We start from the raw sequence: 25,272 nt of genomic DNA on the forward strand, positions 1-25,272 counted from the left end.
CTCAGTTTGGAGTGATTATTATCCTAGGTCATATACAGTTAGGTGGAGCTAGATTGAACCCATGTTCAAGTTGTTTTTACTCTTAGCCACTTTGCTTCTGTGGGAATAGAAAATTGAATCAAGTATTAAATCAGCTGAGTTGTTCTTTGTGTCTGCCAAAGGATTTAGAAATTGGACCCTGTCATAGATACTGATTTTATATATTCATAATAATCAAGTGTGACATAACTAATGCATCATATATATTCTTTTCAAGCTCCTGTTTTGAATGAGGGAAAGAAAGGAATTAGTATATTTGAAGCTCTTGCTATTTTAACAGGTACTGTGTTAGACTGTGAAAACAGTTACTTAGTCTCTAGAAAAAGCCCTGTGAGGGGGCAGATGTTTTTCTTTGAAGAAACCAGCTCATTGACTGCCCTGAGGTGACAAAGCTGATAAAGTCAGGACTCACACCCAGGGCTTTTTCTCAGGTCAGTGGTCCATGTGGCATCATGAAAAAGGCAGAAAACGAAAGGGGTCGAGTTTCAGGGGAAAATACCAAATAAATTGTCTATCAGTGAAGATCATAACATGTAGTCTTAATCAGTTAACTATAAAAAGCAGTAAGACTGATGTGAACAAGCTGACTCTTTACTGGCAGTGAAAGCAAGACCATTCTGATCTAACAAATTCAAAATAAAACTTAAGATATTTTTATAGAAATATTGTACAAATCATTACAATTTCAAAGGTATCAAGAAGGCATAAGAGTATTAGAAATGGATTTTAACACAGTTTAGCTTCCTATATTCTTAACATTACTTATCATCCATCAATAAAGGTGATACTGTTCATCACAGAGAGACTGAGAAGCCTCTCGAGGCGAAGTTTAATGGAACAGTACTCAGCCAGGGCCAAGAGATAGGTCCCACATGGAGAAAAAATTAGAGAAAAGTATATTTGTTCTCTTTTCTCTCCTATGAGACTCAATGCTTTTAGGTTTTAGTAACTTAGGAAATTCTAGTACAGATGGGATCTGTGGATCATCCTGTCAGTGGGGAAAAAAGAAAAATGATACAAAGCCCAGATATTTTGAAAATATTTTTAGGTGTTCCACAAGATGCTTATTAAGGAGCACCATAACATTGTTTCTGGGGCAAAATATTTTACAACATAAACAGCTTTCTTGATCTTTCTATTGGACTAGTGATCCCCATTAATGCCAGGTGCCAAAATATGCTGTGCTTAGAAATAGGTCTTTGAACTCAGTGTGTCACAAAATGTTAGGTAAAGATTTTAAAAAATAGGTATATTTATCAAATCACTCTGTGTAAATGGTACAACGTTTTTAGAAATGATACATTAAAAATGTTTTAGAATTTTTATTTCATATTCTTTGCCTTTTTAGATTTCAAGTTTTATATGTGTTGGTTCTTCCATTTCCTTATATGCTTACATATTAGGACAATAATAGATGTATCATTTATAGCTAGATACCCCATTTATTTATGGCATATGCTTTTTTCTTCTGATGGTGAAGATGTAGGGTAAAAAAGTTGACTCTCACCATGTAAACTATTTTCTAGATAAAAAGCACATTTCATGGCGCCCTTGTTGAGTGCGGAACTTCTTTACAACTCTGACAAATCCTTCTTGTCAGTAACAGTCTTCATTTTCATTTTCTGTAACACACCCTAAATGTGTAACATGTATTTCACAAGCTCCATATTTAATTTCTGTGATTGCTCGCTTAGTTAAAGGACTTGGAATTCCAACATTCTCATGATATCAGAAGTTTACGCATAATAGATGTGTGTCTTTATTAATTGAAAGCAGGAAAGCCATTGTGATTTGCAGGCTTAAAAATGCAATGTGTTTTATCCAAAGTGTAGACTTAACAGAAAATGAAATTTTGTGAAATTAATAGAGCAGTATAGTAGAAAATTAAACTTTTTTCATAGCTGTGAAAACATTATTTTCCAAATTGACATCTATGGAAGACTTTCTAGGAGCTGTTACTATGCTGAAAAAGTAGTCTATAAACAGATTAAGTGTGGAAAGTGGTGGGTTAAAGTCATATTTAACTGTTGGTTTTCTGAGAATCTTAATGTTCACTGTGAATTTCCAAGACAGAACGCATAGAGCAATTCCCAAGCGTGTTTGACCACAAAATGGCTGTTTTAGGGGGGAGCAGTATTTCGTAGGAAAAAAACTGTTACGCTCTTTTTGTGGCAGATGAGATGCTCAGAACATTTAGAAGGCATGCAGTATCTTCTGCCTGCAGATGAGACTCTCAGGTATTCCATTAAATGCTCAGTTTTAAAAGGACAAATTGGTAGTTTGGATCTAAACACTTGAATAAGATGCTGTTGGATTAGAGGGTGGAAGTGTGTCTGGTGGAGCAGATGGTGTGAAAGAGGATGTCGGAGTGTGACACCCCTAGGTTCGTGTCCTGACATCATCGCAAAATTATTGTTACCGTGGGCAAGGTCTTATCAGTCTTAGCTTCTTCAGCATATAAAGAAGTTCATAACCTGTGTCTTGCATTATTTTGTGAACTTAGTAATAATTCTATAATGAAGTGTTAGCATATGACAATGATGACGAGAATTTCATTATTTTACTTTGGAGCTGAAATTTTTTTTCTGGTCGTGGTAGAATCTGGAGGTGAACTGGACATCGTAGTGACCTCGAATAAAGAAGTGAAAGTCGCCGCCGTCCGAGACGCCTTCCAGGAGGTCTTTGGCTTAGCTGTGGTGATAGGGGAAGCTGGACAGTCCAATATTGCCCCACAGCCGGTGGGCTATGCAGCTGGCCTGAAAGTGAGTAATAGAAAACTTTCATCAGCGTATAGAAACTGGAAACTAATTTTTTCATAATCCTTTGGTCTTTATGGAGCTGATGGCTTTTTACATTCAGAAATAATGATCATCTTGGTTTTTAAGTAGAAAACTGTGTGTAGTTTTACTTTAACAGAAGGGTAGGTTTTGATGACGGGACGGGAGGAACACTCGCAGAGAATAGTTAGTCCTAAAAGAGATCTTGACCCAGTGCTAGCATGTAAGTCACACTGAATTTAAATAATTTTATACTGAAATTATAGTACCCCTTGAATCCTCTAAGCTTTTTATTGCTTCACTATAAATAATACTTCACACTTACATTTTTCTTCATGGTTTTGGGGACTCCAATATATTTGAAAGTTTCCCGACTACTAATGGGCTTCCAATAGGCAGGTTCTATCTAGATTGACCCTACAAATTTCCCTTTTGCCTGTCCTTGGTGAGAGGACTTAGCACTCATCTGGGAGCTTTTCTTAGCTTCCTTGCCTTGATTCTTCCTCTTCTCCATCCTTTTAATTCCTTTGTCTTAAAGGCCTGACTACCTGGCACTTTACAGCTACAAAACCTGCATGTTACCAGAGTTTTTCAGAGTCTCACCAGTGTATAGAGACTTTTTAAATCTCATTATCAGTAATAACTTTAAAAGGAAGACACTGTCTTAGTTTTTCCATGGTGAGGGAAGAGGATCTTGTGACCAAGTGTGTAGCAGGGACAGATGACAGAGTGACTTATTTTAAAGAGAAATTTCATACAACTGCATACTAACACCACCCCTGGAATATTACAGATTGTCTTCTGGCCAGTTACCGTTAAAAACCTTGTCCTACATCTGTGGAAAAACTGTCCAATTCCCAGTGAACTACATCTGGTTTTCTCAAGCCAGTGAGGGTTAAATTTCAAGAATCCTGGGGCACCTGGGTTACTTGGTTGGTTAAGCATCTCACTTAGGCTCAGGTCATGATCTCACGGTTCATGGTTTTGAGCCCTAGGTCAGGTTTTGTGCTGTCTGCTCAGAGCCTAGAGCCTGGAGCGTGCTTCACATATCTCTGTCTCCCTGTCTTTCTGCCCCTCCCCCACTCATGCTCTGTTTCTCTCTCTCTCTCAGAAACAAACATTAAACATTGAAGAATCCTGTCCTGTCGGACATTTGTTACCACCAGAATATAGACACACAAGAGCAAATGAACACTAAACAGGTCATTAGCATGCAGATATTTCTCCTACCTTAAATAAACCAGAGACTTTAACAAAATTTTTTACCTTATTATCATCTACCATCTCATTTTGTTTTTTTTGTTTTTGGTTTTGTTTCTTTTAGCAGCCAAACTTCTCCAAAGAGTTGCTAATCCTTTATCTCTAATTCTGCCTTTATAGTCTCCTTAACTCCACCCAGCCTGGGTCTCATCCCGACTCCACAGAGAGCGCTGTGCATGTCACCAGTGTTCTCCTTCTGCTCTTACCTAAGCTTTTGTAACACTTAGGTTTCTTTACTGTGTTTTTCACTGCTGGGGTTCCACACTTGTTTCCCCCTCCCCTGTGCCTCCTTTGTGCGTTCCCTCTGATGGTTTTGTTTTTATCTACATTCCCTCCTTTGGTGAGCTCAGAGTGTCTGGCTTTAAATACCATCTGTGTGCTGACAGTTTGAAATTTCCATCTCCAGCACCAGCCTCTCACGTAAACTAGATTTATGTAAAAGTTGCCTTCTCAACATCTTAACCTGAGTGTCTAAAACATGCACCTGCTTTCCCCTCCCCGCCCCCCCCCCTCCCCCCAGGCCGCCCGTAGCCTTCTCCTTCTCTAGGATCGATGGCAGCACCGTCCTTCCATTTTCCCAAGTGAGAAACCTTGGAGTCCCCCTTCTGTCTGTGCCCATGCGCAGTTTATCAAGAAGTCTTGTTTGTCCTGCCTTCACGATGTGTCCAGCAGCTGGCTGCTCACATCCCTCCTGCCGCTGCAGTGCCTCGTCTCTGACTAGGCCATCTAGCTGTTGGGGTTACCCTGCTAGGGTAATGCCCCTGTAGCCCTCTAGGTCCTTCTCAGCAGAGTGGCCAGATAATCCTTTCATATCATGGGTGAGAGCAGGTGAGAGCACGTCACTCCCCTTTTCAACACTTTATATTTCACTCATTGTAAACCCACATTACTTAAGTGGCTTCTTCCGTGGCCTCACACAGTTGGGCTGACATGGCCTTTTGTTCTCTCGCTGCTGCAACTCCTGGTCTTCCCCTCACTCGCTCATGCCAGTCACAGTGGCTTCCTTGCAGCTCTTTGTACTTGCCTTTCCTGCTCCTCTTTGTGGGGCCTTTTCACTAGGTCTTTTCTCTGTCCGGTACATTCTTCCCTCCAGCATGTTCTTGGTGGGCTCTCTGAACCTTCTTTAAGTCTTCACGCAAATCTTGCCTGCACAGTGAGGCCTGCCTTGTTTAGTCCTGCATCCTGTGCTGATGCACCCTAATCGCCCTTACTCTTCTGTTTTCTTTCCTGTGGTTCTCAGCACCTTCTGATACACTGCATCATTTTGTTTTGTATTTGTGTTTTGGAATGTTTCCCCACATTCCTCAGGAACAGGAATTTTGGTTTGGTTCACAGATGCAAAGTCTTAAAGTAGTACTTGGTGTTCTTTAAAGTGAATAGCAGTTTTATCAAGATGTCTAGGGGCACCTGGGTGGCTCAGTCAGTTAAGTGCCCGACTTCTAAGCGTTGGCTTTGGTTCAAGTCATGATTTTGCGGTGTGTGAGTTTAAGTCCCACATCAGGCTCCATGCTCAGAGCCTGGAGCCTTCTTTGGTTTCTGTGTCTCCTTCTCTCTCTGCCCCTCCCTCACTCACTCTTATTCTCTTTCTCAAAAATAAATATTAAAAAACATTTTTTAAAAATGTCTAAACCCCAAACATCAGAACTAAAAATGCTAGGGTGTGTTTTTTAAATTATTAATTTATTTCTTCAAGTAAGCAGTCTGATACAGAAGATATTTTCATTTGGGGATCTGCTTTCAATTTTGGTTTAACATCCTATCGATTTCATGAGAAGAGATTTTTCACTTAAGAGCACTCTGGCTGCCTCCCACCCATCACTATATCTTGATTGTAGTTCTACAGTCACACAGTGGTCTTCAGACTGGTCTAGAAGTTCCTCTGATGAGACACAAAGGTTTTTCAGGGTCTCAGGAAACCCTGAGAGCTTTAAGGAACTCACTTCTTCAGCCTCCACATGTTCTCTTGCCTAAACATTTTCTGCCTAATTATATACCTGGCATTGAGGCAACTTGTTCTCCTTTCCTATCTTCCCAGATAGAACCTCTGTTCTTTCCCTCTGGGAAGTGAGACCTACCTCCTCCCCACAAATGTTCATATGGTTCATTGCCCCAGAACATAAAATACTCCTCTGAGTGTCGTTGGAAGGGACGGTTCAAAATACCGTGTCCAATGTTGGGAATACTAATGACATAATGACGAGGTAAAATTTTTTTGTTCTTGTCAAAACTGAAAAAAGACCAGACACAGTTGTCAGCTGATGGGTCATTAATTGTTTTATGACAAATCACCATGTGATATTTGGACTATAACTCAAATTTTTATGGTTTTTAAAACATGAGTCAAACATTTTGTTATGTCAAATATTATTACATGGAAGATATTTAAAACTGGGGTGCCTGGGTGTTTCCATCGGTTAAGCGGCCAACTTGTGTTTTTGGCTCAGGTTGTGATTTCACAGTGCGTGAGTTCAAGCCCTGCATTGGGCTCTGTGATGACAGTGTAGAGCCTGCTTGGGATTCTCTGGGTCCCTCTTTGTGCCCCTTCCCTGCTCATGCCCTCTCTCTCTCTCTCTCTCTCAAAATAATAAACTTAAAAGAAGATATTTAAAATCATTAGGTGCTGTTCTTGAAAGGCTGATGGAGATTATTTTCTGCAAGAAAAACCTCATCTTTTAGAGAATATTAATAGCTCAAGATGTTGTGACTTTATTAGTGTTTGACAGATTCATTTTTAGGTTGGTTTTTGTCCTTCAAATTCAGACATATAGGCTTCTTTTCCATAATATTTAATAAAAGCTTAAAAATCAAAATTCACAGAAACTGATACATAGGAAAATTCTTCATAAATTTATCAGCTGTTTTTTTCCCCACAAACAGTAGAGGGGGCTAATGAGAAGAAAAGTAATGTAGAATCCTAGAATATTAAAAATTCAACACGGATTTTTTTAACTCATCAGATTTTTAATTGAATGTCTTTTTTTTTTAATGTTTTATTTATTTCTAGGAGGGAGGAGGGAGAGAGAGACAGCATGAGCAGGGGAGAGTCAGAGAGAGAGGGAGTCACAGACTCTGAAACAGGCTCCAGGCTCTGAGCTGGCAGTCAGCACAGAGCCCGACACGGGGCTCGAACCCAAGCGAAAGTCAGACGCTTAACCGACTAAGCCACCCAGGCGCCCCAATTGAATGTCTTTTCTGAACTAAACCCAACTTTTCCTTTAAGCATGTGAGATTGTTTAAGGAAATAAACCTGCCATAATTAAAATTAGGAAGCTTCTGAAATGTGTATGCCAAACATTAATTTTATGGAAAAGCCAATCATAGTTATTATGACCACTGTTTTATAACCTGTATTCAGCAGATACAGATAAATCCACATGCATTTGTGAAGAAGTATGGAGTTTTGATAAACAAAATTGCTTAGTATAAACTGTTAAGAGTACAGAATAAGCACGGGTGGCCTTTTTGTGTAGTACTTTCATTCAAGATCATTACTTCATTGTGGCCTCCAAAGTACCTAATTCTTGATTCCTTATACTTCTGAAAATGAAGTTAAAATGTGTTCTTAAAACATGGGTAGGGGCTCTGCTTAAAGTGTATTTGTGACTCCAGAAGATGCCACACTTAATGTCAGGGGAGAAGAGAGCCACATAGAACGCCCTCTTTGTTTTCCTTATGAAGTCTCTTTAGATCTTAGATGTTCTTTCAAATTCAGTAGGTGCCTCCTCATTCAAAGTTACCAGAAAATTTACACTATTAAGATTCTTAGTATAAGTTACAAACATTTTTAGGAAGGCCGTTGTTTTTCATGCAGTTCATTTTTCCTGAATGACCTTTGGGATAGACACTGTGTGGTACTGGAGAGAGAGGAAGCAAAAATATAGTCCTGATACTACTACAGTTTTGTTTACACCTTCTTTCATCCTTCATCTTTATAAGCTAATGTCTTAAATTGATTTACCCATTTTCATGCAGTTGTCACCTTATTTCTGTTGTCTCTAGAAGTGCCCTAGCTTTTAAATTATCATTTGATAAGAATGGACCACTTTTTCTTACTTACTACTTAGCTCCGCTGTCCTTAGTAAAAATAGGTTAATGTATTATCCATGGCAAGTTTTATTAAGAAATAGAACACATTTGTCCAGGTTTTTAAATACTTGCTGATACTTTCCTTATGATCACTGTTTATGAAGTAATTCAGATGAAAGTAGGTAAACAGCAATCTTACTGAAAACTTGTAGTTTTCTACCATAAGATATGTATTGATGGTTTTCAGTTATCCATGTAGCATTGTCAGCCCCGCAGTTTTGCTGCATAAATGATAGTAATTTTCTTGAATAAATCTTGGTGCAATATATATGTTTCCAGTTAAAAATATATCAGCCAACTGTCATTTTGGTGCATATTTTAAGGCTATATTTAAAGGAAATAAGAAAGAGGAAAAAGCATTTACTGTTGATAGGATTGCCTACCTAGATAACTCAAGAGCAAATTGAATAAAAACTACTAGGACTAAAATAAGATTTATCAGTAAGATATCCTCTTGACAGATCAACATTAAGAAGCAGCACACAGTTTCATCATATCGGTAATAACCAGTGAGAGCATTAATGTAAAAATAATCCGTTTTATAGTAACAGCCAAATTAATAGGGCATATGGAAAGTGCTCTGTAAACTTTACACAATTGGACTCTTCATTCTTCTGTATTGTTTAAATATATACCATGGGTGTATAGGTGTGTTTGGTATAAATGTACATATTATGTAACCATGAATTAGTATATGTAATACTGAATAATTTGAAGTGGCTTCTAACCTGAGCCGTTGTCATTCAGGGAGCCCAGGAACGGATAGATAGTTTGCGTCGAACTGGAGTGATCCATGAAAAACAGACTGCTGTGTCAGTAGAAAACTTCATCGCAGAATTGCTGCCTGACAAGTAAGAGGCTTTTTTTTTTTTTTTTAACATAACGAAAAAATTTTTTTCCTATAATGAGAACTTTCACGATCTACTCTCTTGGCATTTTTCAGATATACCGTACAGTATTAACTATAGTAACCATGCTATATATTTTATCCCCATGACTTATGACTGCAATTTTATAACTATTAATCCCCTTCACCCATCTTAACCACCACCCTATGCCAACCATCAATCTGTTCTTTCCATCTGTGAGTTGGGTTTTTTTCCCGTGTATAAGTGAGATCATACATTATTTGTTCTCGTGGACTTATTTCCTTTAGCATAATGCATTCAGGATCCATTCATGTTATTGTAAATGGCAAGATTTCCTTCTTTGTTCATGGCTGAAGTGTGTGTGTATGTGTATACCATAATTTCTTTGTTCATTCTTCCATTGACCGATGCTTAGGTTGCCTCCATGTCTTGGTGAATGCTGCTGCAGTGAACATTGGTGGAGGGTGCATATGACTTCAAGTTAGTTTTCATTTCCCTCAGATAAATACTCAGAAGGGGAATTGCTGGATCATAGGCTTTATTTAATTTTTTCAGGAGCCTCCATATTGTTTTCCATAGTGCACCAATTTACATTCTCTTCAAGGGCTTTCTCTCCACATCTTTGCCAACTCTTGGTTTTTTTTTTTTGACTTTTGATAATAGCCATACTAACGGGTTTAAGAGGACAGCTCATCGTGGTTTTGATCTGCATCTTCCTGATGATGAGTGATGTTGAACATCTTCTCATGTATGTGTTGGCCATCTGCAGGTCTTTAGAAAACTATTTAGAGCCTCTGCCCATTTTTTAATCAATTTTTAATATATTTGGATGTTAACACCTTCTGAGATAGACGATTTGTAAAGGAATTTTCCCATTCAGTAGGTTGTCTTTTCACTTTGTTGATGGTTTCCTTTGCTCCGTAGAACCTTTTTAGTTTGGTGTAGTCCCACTTAATGAGTTTTGCTTTTGGTGTCTAATCCAAAAAATCACCACCAAGACTGCTGTCAAGCAGCTAACTCCCTCTTGTCTTCTAGGAGTTTTATGGCTTTAGTTCTTAAATTCAAGTCTTAAATCCATTTGAGTTAGTTTTTGTGTATGGTGTAAGTAGTTCAGTTTCCACAACACCTTTTATCATACAGACTCCCCTTTCCCCATTGTATATTCTTGGCTCTTTTGTTGTAAATTAATTGTGTGTGTGTAGGTTTATTCGTCAGCTCTCTCTTTTGTTGGATTGCTCTGTGTCTGATTATGTCAGTACCATACTGTTTGGATGAATGTAGCTTGGTAATGTATATTGTTTGAAATACAGTTTGAAATTGGGGCGTGTGATGCTGCTCCTTTCTCAGAATTGCTTTGTCTGTTTAGGTTCTTGTTCAATTTCTGTGAAAAATGCCATGGCAATTTTGATAGAGATTGCATTGAGTCTGTTGATTGCTTTGGATACTATGGACGTTTTTATTTTAGCAGTGTTACACAGTTTTCGGAGTAGACTTTTTTCACCTTGGTTAAATATGTTCCTAACTATTTTATCATTTTTGAGGTATTTGTAAGTGACCCTAGAGAACATTCCATGTGTTCTTGAAAAGAATGTCTTCACCTCGTTTTGGAAGGAATGTTCTATGTAGAATGGTTAAGCCCGTCTGGTGTGATGTCTTGTTGAAAGCCACCATTTCGTTACTGATTTTCTATCTGGGCCATCTATCCGTTGATACAAGTGGGGTGGAAAAGTTCTTTAATGTTACTGTTTTACTGTCAATTTCTTCCTCTGTATCTGCTAATTTTGCCTTAGATATTCCATTATTGGGTTCATCTATATTTACCATTATAGTTTCTCGTTCGATTGATCCCTTTATTATCATGTAATGTCCTTCTTTGTCTCTCGGTACAGTCTGTTTTAAAGTCTGGTTTGATGTATTATTCCCCCAGTTTTTTGGGGGTCCTTTCACGTCCATTTGTGTCCAAGGTTTTTTTCCATCCCTTCACTTAAAAGTCTGTATGTGTCTTTAGGTGTGAATTGAATCTCCTTTAGGCCACATATAGATGAGTCTTGTTTTTTATACAGTCACCCTGTATCTTTTGATTAAAGCATTTAGACGTTATTTTATGTGTTGTGTCTCTTGTTCTTTCATTGTGACTGATGACTTTCTGTAATGTTAGGTGTAGCTTTATTTTTTTATCTTTTAGAAGTTTTGGGTTTGTGGTTACCATGAGATTTCTGTATAACAAACATCTTAAGTATATAGCAGTCTGTTAATGATCTCTTACACACATTCAGAAAAACCGCATCTTACCCTTCACCCTTTCTTTATATGATGTCTTATTTTACATCTTTTTATAAATCCCTTAATTATTGTAATTATAATTGATTTATTACTTTAGCCTTTTAACCTTTGCAATAGCTGTCTAAGTGATTGATATACTCACTTTACTGTGTGTGTGCTTTTACCTGTAAATTTTTTTTCCTTTTAGTTTTACCTCTGTGGCCTTTGCTTTTCTTCTTAGAAAAGGCCTTTTGAAATTTCTTACAAGCCTGGTTTAGCGGCAGTTAACCTACTTATCTCTTTTAGTGGTGACTGTTACCCTTGCCAGGTAGAATATTTGTGATTATAGGCTTTTTTTCTTCTTCCACTTGGATTATATCATGCCACTTCCTTCTTTTCTGCAAGTTTGTGTTGAGAAATCTGAGAGCTTTAGGGGGTTTCCCTTGTGTGTAACTAGTTTCTTACCTCTTGATGTCTTTAGTATTTTCTATCATTAATTTTTGACATTTATGTTTCTTGACATGGACCTCCTTGGGTTCATCTTATTTTGGGCTATGATTCTTGGACTTCAATATCTTCTTCTTTCCACAGGTAAGGGTTTTTTGCTCCTTTCTCTCTTCTGGAACCCCTACAGCAGGGGTGTTAGTATGCTTAACATTATCCCAGAGATCCGTTTTACTCATCTTCATTTCTTTTTCTTTCTGCTCTTTAGCCTCTTTGCTTTATGATACCCTCTCTTCCAGATCACCGCTCTGTTCTTCTTTCTAGTCTGTTTGTCGTTTCAATTATTATATTCAACTCTGATTAGTTCTCTTTTATGTTTTCAGAGTTTATGCACTCTTCTCCAGTCCAGTGAGCATTTTTAGGACCAGTACTTTGAATCTTTATCTGTTAGATTGTATAATTCTGTTTAGGGTTTTTTTTGTTAAGTTTTTTTCTTGTTCAAAGCATATGAGTTTCCAATTTAGGTAAACACCTAACCTCTCTCAGTCTTGAAGGTGTGGCCTGTGTAGATGTGTTTGGAGCCTTGGAATGTCTCGGTGTATACCATGCTGACACCACCCTGGTGAGATGGCTTAAGCTGGTGTGTGTGTGTGTCCTAGGGGTCAGGCCTCACTGAGGTGGCAGGCCAGCTTGTCTGCATTGTCACAGTGGCGGGAGAACATAAACAGTGGTCTTCCTGAGCACCTCCAACCCCAGAAAAAATTCAAACAAACAACTTCCCCAGTTCTTGAAAGATGCTGGGGACTTAGTCTTCACCTCACTCTGAAAGCTTTTCCCATCCAGAATGTTATTCCATTTTGTCCTCCTCGCTTTTAGAGCTCTTTAGCTTAGCTAGATAGAGGCATTTAGAGCTCTTTAGCATAGCTAGATCATAGCTAGCTGTGGCATTTTTCCTACCAGTTACCTTTTGACCAGTACAGGAGCATTGAGGAAGATTAGGGGATAGAAAAAACAGCTGTCTCTTGAAACACATATATTGGAACCACACAAATCTGCTTATACAGATTTTTCTCTGATAGAACGCAGTACTATAAATGTATTTTTCTCTTCCTACTAATTGTTTATTTTTGAGAGAGAGAGAGCACAAGCAGGGGAGGGGCAGAGATATGAGGCTCAAACTTGCAAACTATGGTATCATGACCTGAACCGAAGTCGGACATGTAACTGAGCCACTGAGGCACCCCTCTTCCTGATGATTTTCTTAATGTTTTTTTCCTCTAGCTCACTTGATTGCAAGAATATAGTAGGTGGTATGTATAAAACCTACAAAACTTGTATTAATATACTGTTATTGACTGACTTTTGGCCAACAGGAGGCTATTATATGTTTTTGGAGAGTCAGAAGTGAGATTTTGACTGCATTAGGGGGTCATGGCAACCCATGTTGCCGACTTCGGTGTCCGACTTCAGTTCAGGTCATGATACCGTAGTTAGCAAGTTTGAGCCTCATGTCCATGTTGTTCACTGAAAAACTGTCGTATTAGGAAATCTGTTGTTGGTTTGTAGTGTGGATTAAAGAGGAGGGGATGGAAAGGCTGTGATAGGGAAGTGCAGAGGAGCAGAGAGGAAGAACATGTGAATAGAGAGCAAACCTAGGATTGCAAACCACTTCACGGTTCGTGCTTTCTGTCTGCCATGGTCCTGTATGAAACAAATGCACAGCTGATCAACAGCCCAAATGCGTTTAGCCCTAACAAAGAGTAGAGCCAGTGTGGACTGACTTCTCTGGTGAATTTTACATCAGTTCATGTTATGTGAGGAAACCTAACATGATGTGTACCATACCTGGACAAAAGCCTGTGTAAGCATGAACTGTCCTTATTCAGAGATTAACCTGTAAAGTTGCAAAATGTTGGGTTGTATATTAAATGTATTAAAATGTCTTTGGTGTGAATTGACTGGTGGTGGTAGATGGTCTGTCTTTGTAAAATACAAAGTGGCAGTTCCCACATTCCATTTTGAGATTTTTGCTGGTAAATGGTATTCAAGTGTCTTGGAACCATTCACAGCTCTTATTGAGCTCTTTTTTAATCAAGGTGGCAGCCACAGGAGATTGGTCAAGCCTGTGTTACTTCGGCAGCTCCCTGGAGAGGGTAAGGAAGGGATGGAAAGGGCCCTCAGTGTTTGGCCCTGAATGTGGGGTGGGGAGTGTCCTTGGAGTTGAAGGACAGTATTTAGGAGAGGAGGACCCAGTGTTTCTCTGGCCAGCGGCACTCTTGAAAGAAATGGAAGGGGTTTCCAAGGCTGTGACAATGGTGGCAGTTTTAGCGGAATTGAAGAGAACAGGATGTCCCTGTTGACGTGGTCAAAAGCGTGATGGAATTTTAGGTGACAAAGAGGACCTTGCAGTTCTTTTATCGCACCTTCACCAGCATCACAGAAGGAACTTTTACCTTCCGTGAGACTCCAAGTTACTAATTAGTATACGAAATAAACTAAATAGCATAATTTAATGTTATTTTGAAACCAAATTTTAGGATATGAATGCTACAGACATCCCATTCTGTTTCTTTGAATATGTAAGTAGAAGTTATCTAATTCGTTTTCTATTTCATCACACTTTATTAGATCTACATATTTTAAAAAATAGCATATATATATATATATATATATATATATATATATGCTCTATCCTCTTGTTATTCAGGCTTATGATTTCATGGCATCTGGTGGTTGCATAATTCTAGTTATCTAAAATGCTGGTGGTGTTACAGATGACTTAAGGCAATTATAAAATGTGTTCTTATAATTTATGAGTAACTTTAAATAGAAGAGAGTTTTCTTGATTTCATGAATGTTTTCAAAGACTGATTATCAAGGAGGAGGAGGAGATTTGGTATGTCCTCTGAATGAGCTTATTTAATTTGCTATTAACTTTTCAAGTCAGCTACGTATTAACAATAGAGAAGGTAATATAAAATTTCTCCTATTTTAGCAAGTGACATTTTAAAAATGTTACTCATCAGGTAATGTATTTGCACATTCAAGTGAATAACTGTCTGTTGCTGATATGAATACTGCCGTCCCCATTCTTCTGCCTCAGTCGTAGCAGTATAAGAAGCTTGACATGGATACTTCCCAGTTACTTTTTCTTTGTTGTCGTTATTTCTCGTTTTTGTCCTGCCTCCTCTTGGAATTAAGGTAATAGGTAATTTTATATATTCTTATGGATTGTTTTCTTCAAAATTGATTAGAAAAACATTTCAACTCTGGTCATGTTTTCTCTGAATGATAATAGTTTTTTGGGTTGGTTTTGTCTGTTCACCTTAACTTTTTTGGGCACGTCAACAACTTAATCCTCCTCCATCCCATCCTAGGTGGTTTGACATTGGCTGCTTGATAGTTGAAGATCCCGCCCACGGCATTCATCTAGAAACATTTACCCAGGCCACACCAGTGCCTTTGGAATTTGTACAACAGGTTAGTTTTCTCCTTTGTCATTATACTTCAGAGAAACTTGAAATACTGTCTGTTCACAGTAAAAGCTTTAGTTAGATTTTTCACTGGATATACATTTTTGATTTTAATTCTTTCCCTTTTTAAGCTTTCCAGTTTCCAATTTGTTTCAGGTTGTTTGAGTACCTTCTTCCTTGTTTTCCCCCCGTCTTTGAAAAGATAATACTTCACAGCCTTAATCACTGTTTTCCTCTCTTGTTTTTATGATTGTGCTGTGCTCACTGTTAATAGGAGGAAAACGAGTTACCAGTTCTGGTTTTAGATGCACTTTTCATTTACTTTCCCTTTATCTACCATTTTGGTTCCCTTATTACTATCCTGTCTTTTGTCTTTATCTTCCTTTTTAGTTTGTTCATCTTTTCTAAAAGGTTTCTAGAACTCAGGAAACCCACTTACTCCTTTATGAATTTATTATAAAAGGATGTAACTCCAGAATGGCTAGATGGAAGAGATGAGCAGGACAAGGAATGGGGCAGGGGACAGAGGTTCCCTGCCATCTGAACCCTCCACTTTTCCAGCTCTGTCATGTTGAGTCAGAAGTTCTTCAACCCCATCCTTTGGGGGTTTTATGGAGACTGTGTTTCATAGGCATGTTACAAAGTCCGCAGGTTTGGACTTTCAAAAAAAAATCACCTCATTAACAAAAGACATCTTTATGGTTCTCTATCCTTAAGAAATTACAGGGGCGCCTGGATGGCTTAGTGAGTTAAGCGTCTGACTTCGGCTCAGGTCATGATCCCATGGTTTGTGGGTTTGAGCCCCGTGTCAGTCTCTGTGCTGACAGCTCAGAGCCTGGAGACTGCTTCAGATTCTCTCTCTCTCTCTCTCAGAAATAAAGTAAAAAAAAAAATTTACAAGGATGTTAGGAGCACAGGGAGAGGCCACTCGGGTTTGCATCCTTCTGTTCTGTTGGCTTCCTAAACCAGGTGTGGTAGCTTTACCCTTCCAGACCTGCCCTAGAAGGGAGCTCACAGCCCCTGTTATCTCTTGCCCTGGCATCGTTTGGGGGGTTAGCATAACGTTTGGCTTCCCTCCTTGTACAACCCATTAATTCGTTCCTTTATCCATAGCTACCATTTATCCTGTTTTCCATTTTATACTCACTTTTCTCCCTTGGTCCAGGGACATTAGTTTTAGCCTCTGCTGGCATGCATTGGAAGCAGCTAGTACATCCATCCGCACTCAGTCCACTTGTATTCGGACAAGGTGAGGTTACAGAAGTCCAGAGATCTTGTGGGTTTGCTTCCAGATCACTGCGATAAAGTGTGTCACGTGTGTTTTTTGGTTTTTCAGTGCACATGGAAGTTATGTTTATGCTATACTGCTGAATGTGTAATAGCATTATGTTTAAAAAACATTTATACCTCAATTAAAAATATATATTATTGCTAAAAAATTCATTTGGGCATCGAGCAAATTTTAGGTATTGATCACAGATCACTAACAAATAATGAAAAAGCTTGAAACATAGTGAGAATTACCTAGTTAGGCCACAAAATGAAAAATGCTGTTGTTAAAATGGCACCAATACACGTGTTCACCGTGGCCACACACCTTCCATTTTTGAAAACTGCAGTATCGGCAAAGCGTGGTGCAACAAAGGGACACATGCCTGTGGTGGGCTGTCACTACCCCCTGTGCGTGTAGTTACACTCACTGTCCCCAGCTTTGCCACGGACCGTGCAGGCACATCCTGCCACGTAGGTCCTTAGGGACTTTGTAACGTTAAGTTTAAAAGCGTACCTAGCGTTTCTTGCTTAGGAGTCATCCCTGTTTCCACTCCGTATTTGCAACATCAGAAGGGGATGAAAAGTGGAAGTGGTCTGAGGAAGAACGAAAAAGTCACTATACCAGCGTTGCCCTCTCTTTGCCAGAATTGCAGGGTCAGACCATCATCCCCGTCTGCCCCCTGCCCCAGGTCCACAGGAAAACAGCCTTTCATCTGTGTCATCCCACTCACGTCAGTCCGAACCTTCATGCCTGCATCCACACCTTTTCAGACACCCTCTGTTTCCGTTGCCCATTTGATTCTGCATCAAACTAGTTCTCTAAGGAGGAGATTTCTCTCTGTCACGTCCATTGCTGGACACGGGCTTTCAGGTGTGTCCCTTGCTCTGTAGAGACGGTGCTCAGCTGTCCACAGTGGTGCAGTCCCTTCTGCTCGTGCTCTGTTATAGTGTCTGAGCATTTGCACCTACCCCTGAGGAGGAAAGCTCAGTCCAGAGTCAGTGTCATTCCTGGCAAGGCCCATTTGTAGCCTCCAGAGCTGTCACCATCTGTCTCCCTTGTCCTCTGTTTATGGTCTTCCCAGCGGGGAAGGTGCTGCATAACTATTTGCATGCTTTCTCCCTGGGGGCAGGGGAGGGGGGAGGCAGTTCATATTGGCATTTTACGCCTCAGAATGCAGGACCGTGTCTAGACTCAGCCTGCCTCTGTACTTACCCACTCATTTTGTGGACCCAGGGAGCCGTCTAAAGCAGGGATATCTGCTTGTTCATCCCACTCACCTTCTAGACCTGGAAGGAAGTTCTGATGGGATCATGTCCTACTTCACTGCACCCTTCAGATTCCCAGAGTGGTTCCCATAGGGCTGTGCCCCACACACGCGTCCTTTTAATAGATCACATATCCACTGTGCCTTCCTGCCCGGCCACATGGTCAGACCATTGGCTACGGCCCTGAGTCAGTAAAATCCGAAACAGGAAAAAAAAAACACTGGTAAAAACCCCTATGACACTGAGAAAATAATGTGCATTTCAGCCCATAGAGTTGATTGGTTTTCACCTTCTTCATCAGAGCGACGGCCTTCCAGATAGTCTGTGGTCCGCTCACCTGTGGAACTGCCCTCCGCAAACCCAGCAGCTGGCTCTTTGCTCTTCAGTTGAGAGTTGTTCATAGGGCACAGTCGACATGGTATTTGGTTCTCACAGCTTTTCCCATGGCTCCAAAATGAGTCCTAGAGGAAAAGAGGGGCCCTGGTAAAGACGGTCTCCCTGGGCATCATGATCCTGTATGTAAATCATTTCCCTCTTAGGGGTCTGTCCTGGGCACTGCTGTCTTCCTAAGGCATTCTGCAACCTCTCCTAGATGTTCTACACATTTCACATTTCACAGTCACTCTGTGTCCTTCAGTGAATGCAGCAGCTTTAACTAATAGGGTCTGGTGGCAAGGTAGTAAATGCCCCTCAAATGGAAACCCTCTGCTCCAGAGTCCCAGGAGCTGGCGCTGAATGGCACTCTGATTTTTGCCGTAAGCCTCAGTCTGAGCTCCAAATCGGGCTGTGGCACAGAGTGTCCGTGCCAGCTCACAGCTTGTGCCTCACAGCGTGTGGGCTCAGCCCTACTGGTTACTGTACAGCAGGGTCAATTAGTGATACCTGAAGGGCGAATTTACATCCCTTCACTAGGCTGGGGAAGCCCTCGCCAGGGAGATTACAGTGTCCATCCCCAAAATGCAATCAGTTAAAAAAAAAAAACCCAAAAAAAACCCACTTCACATAAAGCGTCTTCAAACCTCTTTCCTTTCACATTTGTACTTTAATCTGTACTTTCATGACCCTAACTGTAGACTCTATTTTAACCTCATTGACAGGTTAGGTGGGGCACCTATACCCCAAACAGACATGATCACCATTTGCACATAACATCAAGGAGACAGCTTTACATAAAACTTGCTTAAACAATTCAGCTTCCATAACCCTTTCAGCTCTTCCATTTTGACTTTCTAATTGCAGCTCTCCTTACGGCTTCGGTAGGCCTGGTAGTGCAGCTCCAGGGTCTTGAAACCTCTCTCCTCCGCTCTTGGCCATTTTCACCTATCATGTGCACAAGCTTTTGTGTTTCCAGCAAAGGGGACGAGGGATGTGTCCTCCCTCTCCGTTGACCACCTCATTAGTGACCAGAGGTCTCAGGTTGTGTTGTCCGTGTACAACCTGTACCTTGGAGGGGGACGTTGAGGCTAGTGGCAAAAGTGTGAAGACAGACATATGGAGTTGGGTCCGGCATCAAGGCTAGACTCAGCATTTTCTTTTTACTTAGAGGGTGGCTGTAGTAGATAACAGCCACCAAGGGACTGTTTTGCCTTTCTGTTCTTGGTTTGCATTTCTTTGGGTTTCCAGTAAATCAGCTTCCCAGGGGTTGGATGTTGGATCCATCTCTAATTTTCATTGGTAACTTGACCTTTAGTAACTGAGTACATCCCAGATGCTGCTCCATACAGGTGGTGACCACGTGGCCACCCAGCAACCAGAGGGTCTTCCTCCTTCATTTTTCATCTTTGTTTTTGGCAGGCTACGTGTTTCCACCATCCACGGCTGTTCAACCCAAATACTCCTCTGACACCTACTATGTAGGTTTCATACCCACTGCTAGTGTGTGGGAGGGGTCTGTCTACACCACCAGGCAATTCTCGGATACCAGCTGGTATCATACATTGCAGCTCAATTCCGACACTCTCTTCCTGGAGGTCGTTTCAGATCCTGTAGGGTAAGGACTCATCCTATAAGACTGCCCCCTCCCTGACCTCACACACCAGGGCAGAGTCCAGGTTATGACCTATGCTTCTGACCCCCCTGCTACACATTGGTTTTCACAACCCCGTCCTTCTCAGGAACCCTGCAGACTTGCTAGATGGCTTGCCTCTTACGAAAGGATACACGTCAGGGACAACCAGTTGGATGAGATGCAGAGGACAAGGTGCCAGGAAGGGGTGCAGAGCTGTCATGCCCTCTCCTAGCCCGCCCCTCTTCTTAGATCTCCACATGTGCACCAGCCTGGAAGCTCTCCCAGCCTTGTCCTTCTGGGTTTTTATGGAGCTCATTCCATAGGCATGATTGGTCAGTCTCAGTTGATCCTGTAACACCAGGGGTAGGCTATTTAGTGGTGAAGTTTTTGGGGAATCACAAGTAATATGTGGGTTTTCAACTACACCACAGGTGGTCACTGTCCCTAACCCCTGCATTGTTCAGCTATCAAGCATGTACATATTTTTTACTGTAAATCCCAGTATCACACATATTCTAGCCTAGCCACGATAGGTTTATCCCAGAAACAGCCTGATGCTTCAAAGCAATAGCTCATCAATTCACAACAGTTCAAAACCTACTGAAGGAGAAAAAAGGATTTCAGTAGAACTGAAGTGTCTTTGCTAGAAATAACAACCAGAGTGATAACTTGTTAGCTAGTCAGGATTAGGAAGGTGAGGGCACTGACACATCAAAGCAAAACTCAGACCTGCTGATAAGACATCAGAACCTAGACATCGCATGGGCTAGACACTGTGTCGGTGAAACACGTAAGTGAAAATTGCAGATGATAGAAAGGTTCTGAAGAGCCCACTGCTGAGGGAGCGCCTGGAAAAGGGCGGGAAGGCACACTCTCACCTCTCAGCTTCTTAACCTGGAGCAACACTGACTGGCACTGAAACCTAAACCCTTGAACACTGAGCCCTGTTAGACAGAGTCGTTCGATTAAGACTAAGATGACATCTGAATAAGAGAATGAGCTTTACTTTACTCCAGTAAACACAGGAGTCCTGGGCAGCATTGTGGCAGATTCTTCTGCAGCCTTGCCACTTCCTATCGTGGCTCGCACAGCTTCTCAGGTTTGTCGTCATCTATGTTATAAGTAACCTGAGAGACTTTGGGATGTCTCTTATAGCTAGGTCCAATTGTTTTTAAAATGCATTATGAATCCTATAAATTTCCTCTTCCCACAGGCTCAAAGTCTTACTCCCCAAGACTACCATCTGAGATGGTCAGGCCTTTTGGTGACGGTGGGTGAAGTCCTGGAAAAGAGCTTAGTCAACGTCACCCGGACTGACTGGCACAGGACGTTCACCGGCATGTCTCGGCGACAGATGATCTACAGTGCAGCCAAAGCCCTTGCGGGCATGTACAGACAGCGCCTGCCCCCCAGGACTGTGTGAGCCAGCGCTCTCCCGGGGCACCGGCGACTCCTTCGCTTGGGGCGTGGCGGTATTTAGACCTTATACCTCCCCTAGATGGACAGCTTCAGGGAACACAGCAGTCTTGATAGTTTGCTCGTGGGGTGTGGTGGTTCTTTTCTAGAAAGGCAGGGGGTCATTCCAGTAGATGAAAAGAAACAGATCCTTTCTGTGATTGTCATTTCGTGTGTCACAGTTCTTGAAAAAAATCTATAAATATTTTTATAGGACACTTTGATATACCAAATTTATAAGGTGCAAATCCATGTGCCTACTACGTTTAACGTAACGATACGTACTTGATTTTTTTCCTTGTTTAAGAAGACATGACTGGTTAAAGAACGTCATTGTTTCTTTGATTTCAAGATTAATCTCTTTCTTGTTAGTTTTTGGCGCTTGTGTGTGCAGGTGATCTCAGGTCATACGCTGAGCCTTGTGCTCCCAGTGGACCCTCAGACACCTTTTTGCCGGGAGATGGTGCGCATTTCAGTGCTTAGTTTTTACATGGGCCAAAATGATGAAATTGATAATTTTGTTTCTGTTATCATGTACATACATACATAGTCTAAAATAAAAAGGATTTATTTCTAAGTAAGTTTTGGCATTTTACAGATTTATACTCTGAAATGTTGGAGTGATCGGTTTTGCTTGCCGTGGCTATGACAGCTAGTGGCACGTGATCCATGTATATTTTAAATTGGAAGCATTTGGGTTATTTTCATATAATAGTATTCAGTATTTCCAAGTAAACTCTGATGTCAGCCATGATTTCTCCTTCCACTCAGATTTTCTCAGATGTAGTAGAGAAATTGTTCAGAGGAATTACCTTGTTATTTATGGAATTGTATGCCTCTTAATTTAATTAATGTTACTTAATATTTAGTTTGCCTTAAACACCGCTTTTCTAACCTGGTGCCATTCTGCCTTTACTCTTTATCGAAGTTTTCAAAGAGACTATTTAATATCCAGTCTGTTTTATCTAGTCCATTGTGTTTATATGTAGTGAAAGCTTCTTTTTCCCCCAAATAATATATTTTACCGTTTTTGAATTTATATAAATCAAAATTTAAATAGTTTGTCTTCTACTTTTGGACTCTATATATGCAAGTTCATATAACTTTTTGAAGATAGTTTCTTACATAAGTGTTATTTAATTTTTATTTACTCGTCTGTACAGTTCTTTAGATGGACCAGAATTAGCACAATCTTCCAAAGTGTGTCAGAACTCTTAACCCTGCACTGTCCTTGCATGTACTGGTTTCTTTGTATTATTTTGAGAACTTAATTCATTTGTGTTATTTTTTACCTGAGGATGAGAAAGAAGCATTAATTTCACAGCTATGGTTTGGTGAAATTCAGGCTTGTCATTAAAAGTAATGAGAGAAAGAAAAGACCTGTAACCAGTTGCTGTGACATAATAGGATCGAATACTTGTCTCTCCTGTTATTACTCTTTGTGGAAGTTTATCCATGTTTCCTCCATCTTGTTAATAAAAAAGAGCTTTTCTCTACCATGTACTTTTTTTCTGTATTTTTGAAAAGCTACTCTCACCTATCTGTCTTGTCATGGCCGTGGCCTGAGAACAGCACACAAGTAGGGATGAAGGAAGCCTGTACAGTATTTGTGCCCCTTTCCCTACTGTCACAGGGAATTTTAGAGATCCTAAGGAATGTCAGTCTTTTTATTTTACCAAGTCTCAAATATTTTATATTTTTAAGGGCTGTTTTCAAAGAAACACCAGAAGGGACATCCCTCAGATGACAGGTTTCCCATGGTCCTGAAATGACTCAGTTCTTCTGCGGCCTGGCTGAGGCCAGGTGATCTTCCCGCCAGCCGCCAGTTTGCTGAGCCTTCCGTTCCTTAGAGTGGTTGCAAGTGTTGAGGAGGATTCGGGACGGGCACGTGGAGAAGTAAACCCACGAGCTGGTTCCGGCCTCTGATTCATTTCTTGGCCTTCAATTGCCGTTGACAGGCATCTGAGCATGGCTGCCTGTACGTGCTCCGTTTTCCCAACTTCATGTTACGTTTTTCATCGTTAGGTTTCGTTGTTGCACACGGGGCGGGAAGACCAACTCAGGTTGTTGCTCGCGCCCCGGCAGCTGCAGCCAGCGGCTCGTGAGTGCTGGTGCGAGATACTCAGGTGGCCGTCACCCAGCCGCCCCGTGTGCATTTCCCTTGCTGCTCATTTCCCAGGGGCCCCAGCGTTCCCGTTTTTTACACAGGCCAGCGGCTCTTTGCTTTTTTGTCTCTCAAGCTTCTCAGGAAAACCTGACTTTAATACAGCTCTTTAGCACTGCTGTTCTGGTCGTGATAGTTTTTCTTCTGAAGTGCTCCAGGAATTACTTAGGGAATTTTCGCAGCTCACTCACTTCTTTGTTTTAATGACGTAGTGTCAAAGACAACAGGAAAAATACAGGAGGAGTCATGTAACCTCAGTTGACAGAAGGTTCTCAGAGGCTTCAGTTCAAGAGCCTCCCCTTGATAAGCTTGTCGTGTCACCCAGACCCAAAGTGGTGCCACAGGCTTCTGCAGTTGGAGAGCTTCAGGCAGTCCTCGTCCCTACCCTGCTGGTCTCTTTACGACTTCCCTGTTCATTGTTCCTTTTTATTTTAAGGATTCATGAGGTAGAAAATCGAGATGACTGAATTCATAGCCAAACGGTAGTGTAATGGTAAGTTTAAATATTATATGCATGCATGACCCATGACATACTCAGGGTCAACTAAATTACTCTTTATGTAGTTGAATTTACTTTGTTCCTGAACTACAAAAAAAACTGAAACAGGTATGTGTGTCTTCTGAAGCCAAATTGATATTTTGTGACCCAAAAGATGTTGGGTTGTATATAAATTATTTAGAAACTTGGATTTTTACTCCCGGAATATGATGTTCGTTCTGAAGATACTATGCAGGATGACGTATTGGATCAAAACAGTTTTGTAAGTGTGTAACTATGTCATAAATAAATAATACCTCAATTTATTTCCCTGAGTTGTATAGTGATTTTTTTTTAAATGCCTAGTTAGTTATATTAATGTTTTATTAGGAGGACCTACATTCCTTTGTCTAAACGAGCTACCGGCTGTCCAGAATTCTTAACCTGGTAGCAACTTAAAACGCATCTTCCAAGTGCAATGGTAACGTTCAGATATACTAGAATTGCTAATTTCAAGTTCAGAGAACTCATTAAGGGGAGAGGATATTCTGGAGATAGAGGTGATGGACAAGAAGTTATGGCCTGCGTTCCTGGGGAGATCTCTTGACTAGAGACTTAATTTACCCTTAACCTCCACAAATACCTTCTTTCAAAACAAAACAAAAAACAAAACAAAACACAACAACCTTGACAATCTTGTTACTCTATTTGCTATTCTGAACCTATGATCTCAGGGCGGAGATTTTTGTTTTGATTTGGTTGGGAAGGGCATACTTTACAAAAGACAAGGGAATGTTCTTTTGGGTGTTTTGTTTGCCAAAGGAAAGCAGTATAGTTTACAGTAGAGGAGCAAAACACCAATTCAGAACCTACGTAATTAAACTGTTTCAGAATTAACTGGAGGATAAGTTTGGGCAAGAAAAATTGACCAAAGACCAATATCAAGATTTAAAAATTTATACCTAAAGGAAATCTTTGAAATTCTCCTTAATGTGAACCTCTATGAAGAATTTAAAGCAGTAAGAAAACCGGAAACTGACACAGTTATGTGATGAATGCACACTGCTGCTTAGGGAGTGCAGTAGAAACTTCTTTTTATAGGAGAGGGGGGTGAAGGGGAATCAGCTGTTTCACGAATATCCTCCCAGCAAGTGAGTTACAGAGAAGGGAGTCCTGTGGAGAGTGTTAGCAAACCCTCTCTGAAGCATCCTGTGTATTTGCTTCGCCGAGTGAATGCACAGCTGATCATACAAAGGTTTGTCCAATTCAACTTAGTTCAGACAATAACTTGAGATTTTGTCCTGGCATATTTTTTCATTTTAGTTTCAAATGCTACTTGGAGCTTCCCTGCGGGTATGAGACTGTATCTGTGATAACTGAATACTCTCCCAAATGTGACAATCCAGACAGTAGGCTCAC

At 40.6% G+C, this 25,272-nt stretch overlaps 1 protein-coding gene and 1 long non-coding RNA gene across 3 annotated transcripts in view; one reads left to right on the top strand and one right to left on the bottom strand.

The window, feature by feature from the left end:
* PRRC1 (proline rich coiled-coil 1) overlaps positions 1-24,180 on the top strand; it is a 37,385-nt gene extending 13,205 nt beyond the window's left edge. For both annotated transcript variants that reach the window (XM_039236693.1, XM_039236692.1), the window contains 4 exons: positions 2,638-2,801; positions 8,910-9,013; positions 15,115-15,217; positions 20,970-24,180. In XM_039236693.1, coding sequence (XP_039092624.1) covers positions 2,638-2,801; positions 8,910-9,013; positions 15,115-15,217; positions 20,970-21,179 — 581 coding nt within the window. In that variant the 3' untranslated portion in view covers positions 21,180-24,180. The remainder of the gene's footprint in view (positions 1-2,637; positions 2,802-8,909; positions 9,014-15,114; positions 15,218-20,969) is intronic.
* On the bottom strand, positions 16,364-18,246 carry LOC120234733. Its single transcript, XR_005529184.1, has 3 exons — positions 18,086-18,246; positions 16,997-17,076; positions 16,364-16,506 (listed from the first exon to the last, which is right to left on the bottom strand). It is a non-coding gene; the product is annotated as an uncharacterized LOC120234733 (long non-coding RNA).
* Positions 24,181-25,272: the final 1,092 nt, after the last annotated feature.

Source organism: Hyaena hyaena, unplaced genomic scaffold (genome assembly GCF_003009895.1).
Source record: "Hyaena hyaena isolate Hyena2069 unplaced genomic scaffold, ASM300989v1 scaffold_115, whole genome shotgun sequence".
Lineage (NCBI taxonomy): Eukaryota > Metazoa > Chordata > Mammalia > Carnivora > Hyaenidae > Hyaena > Hyaena hyaena.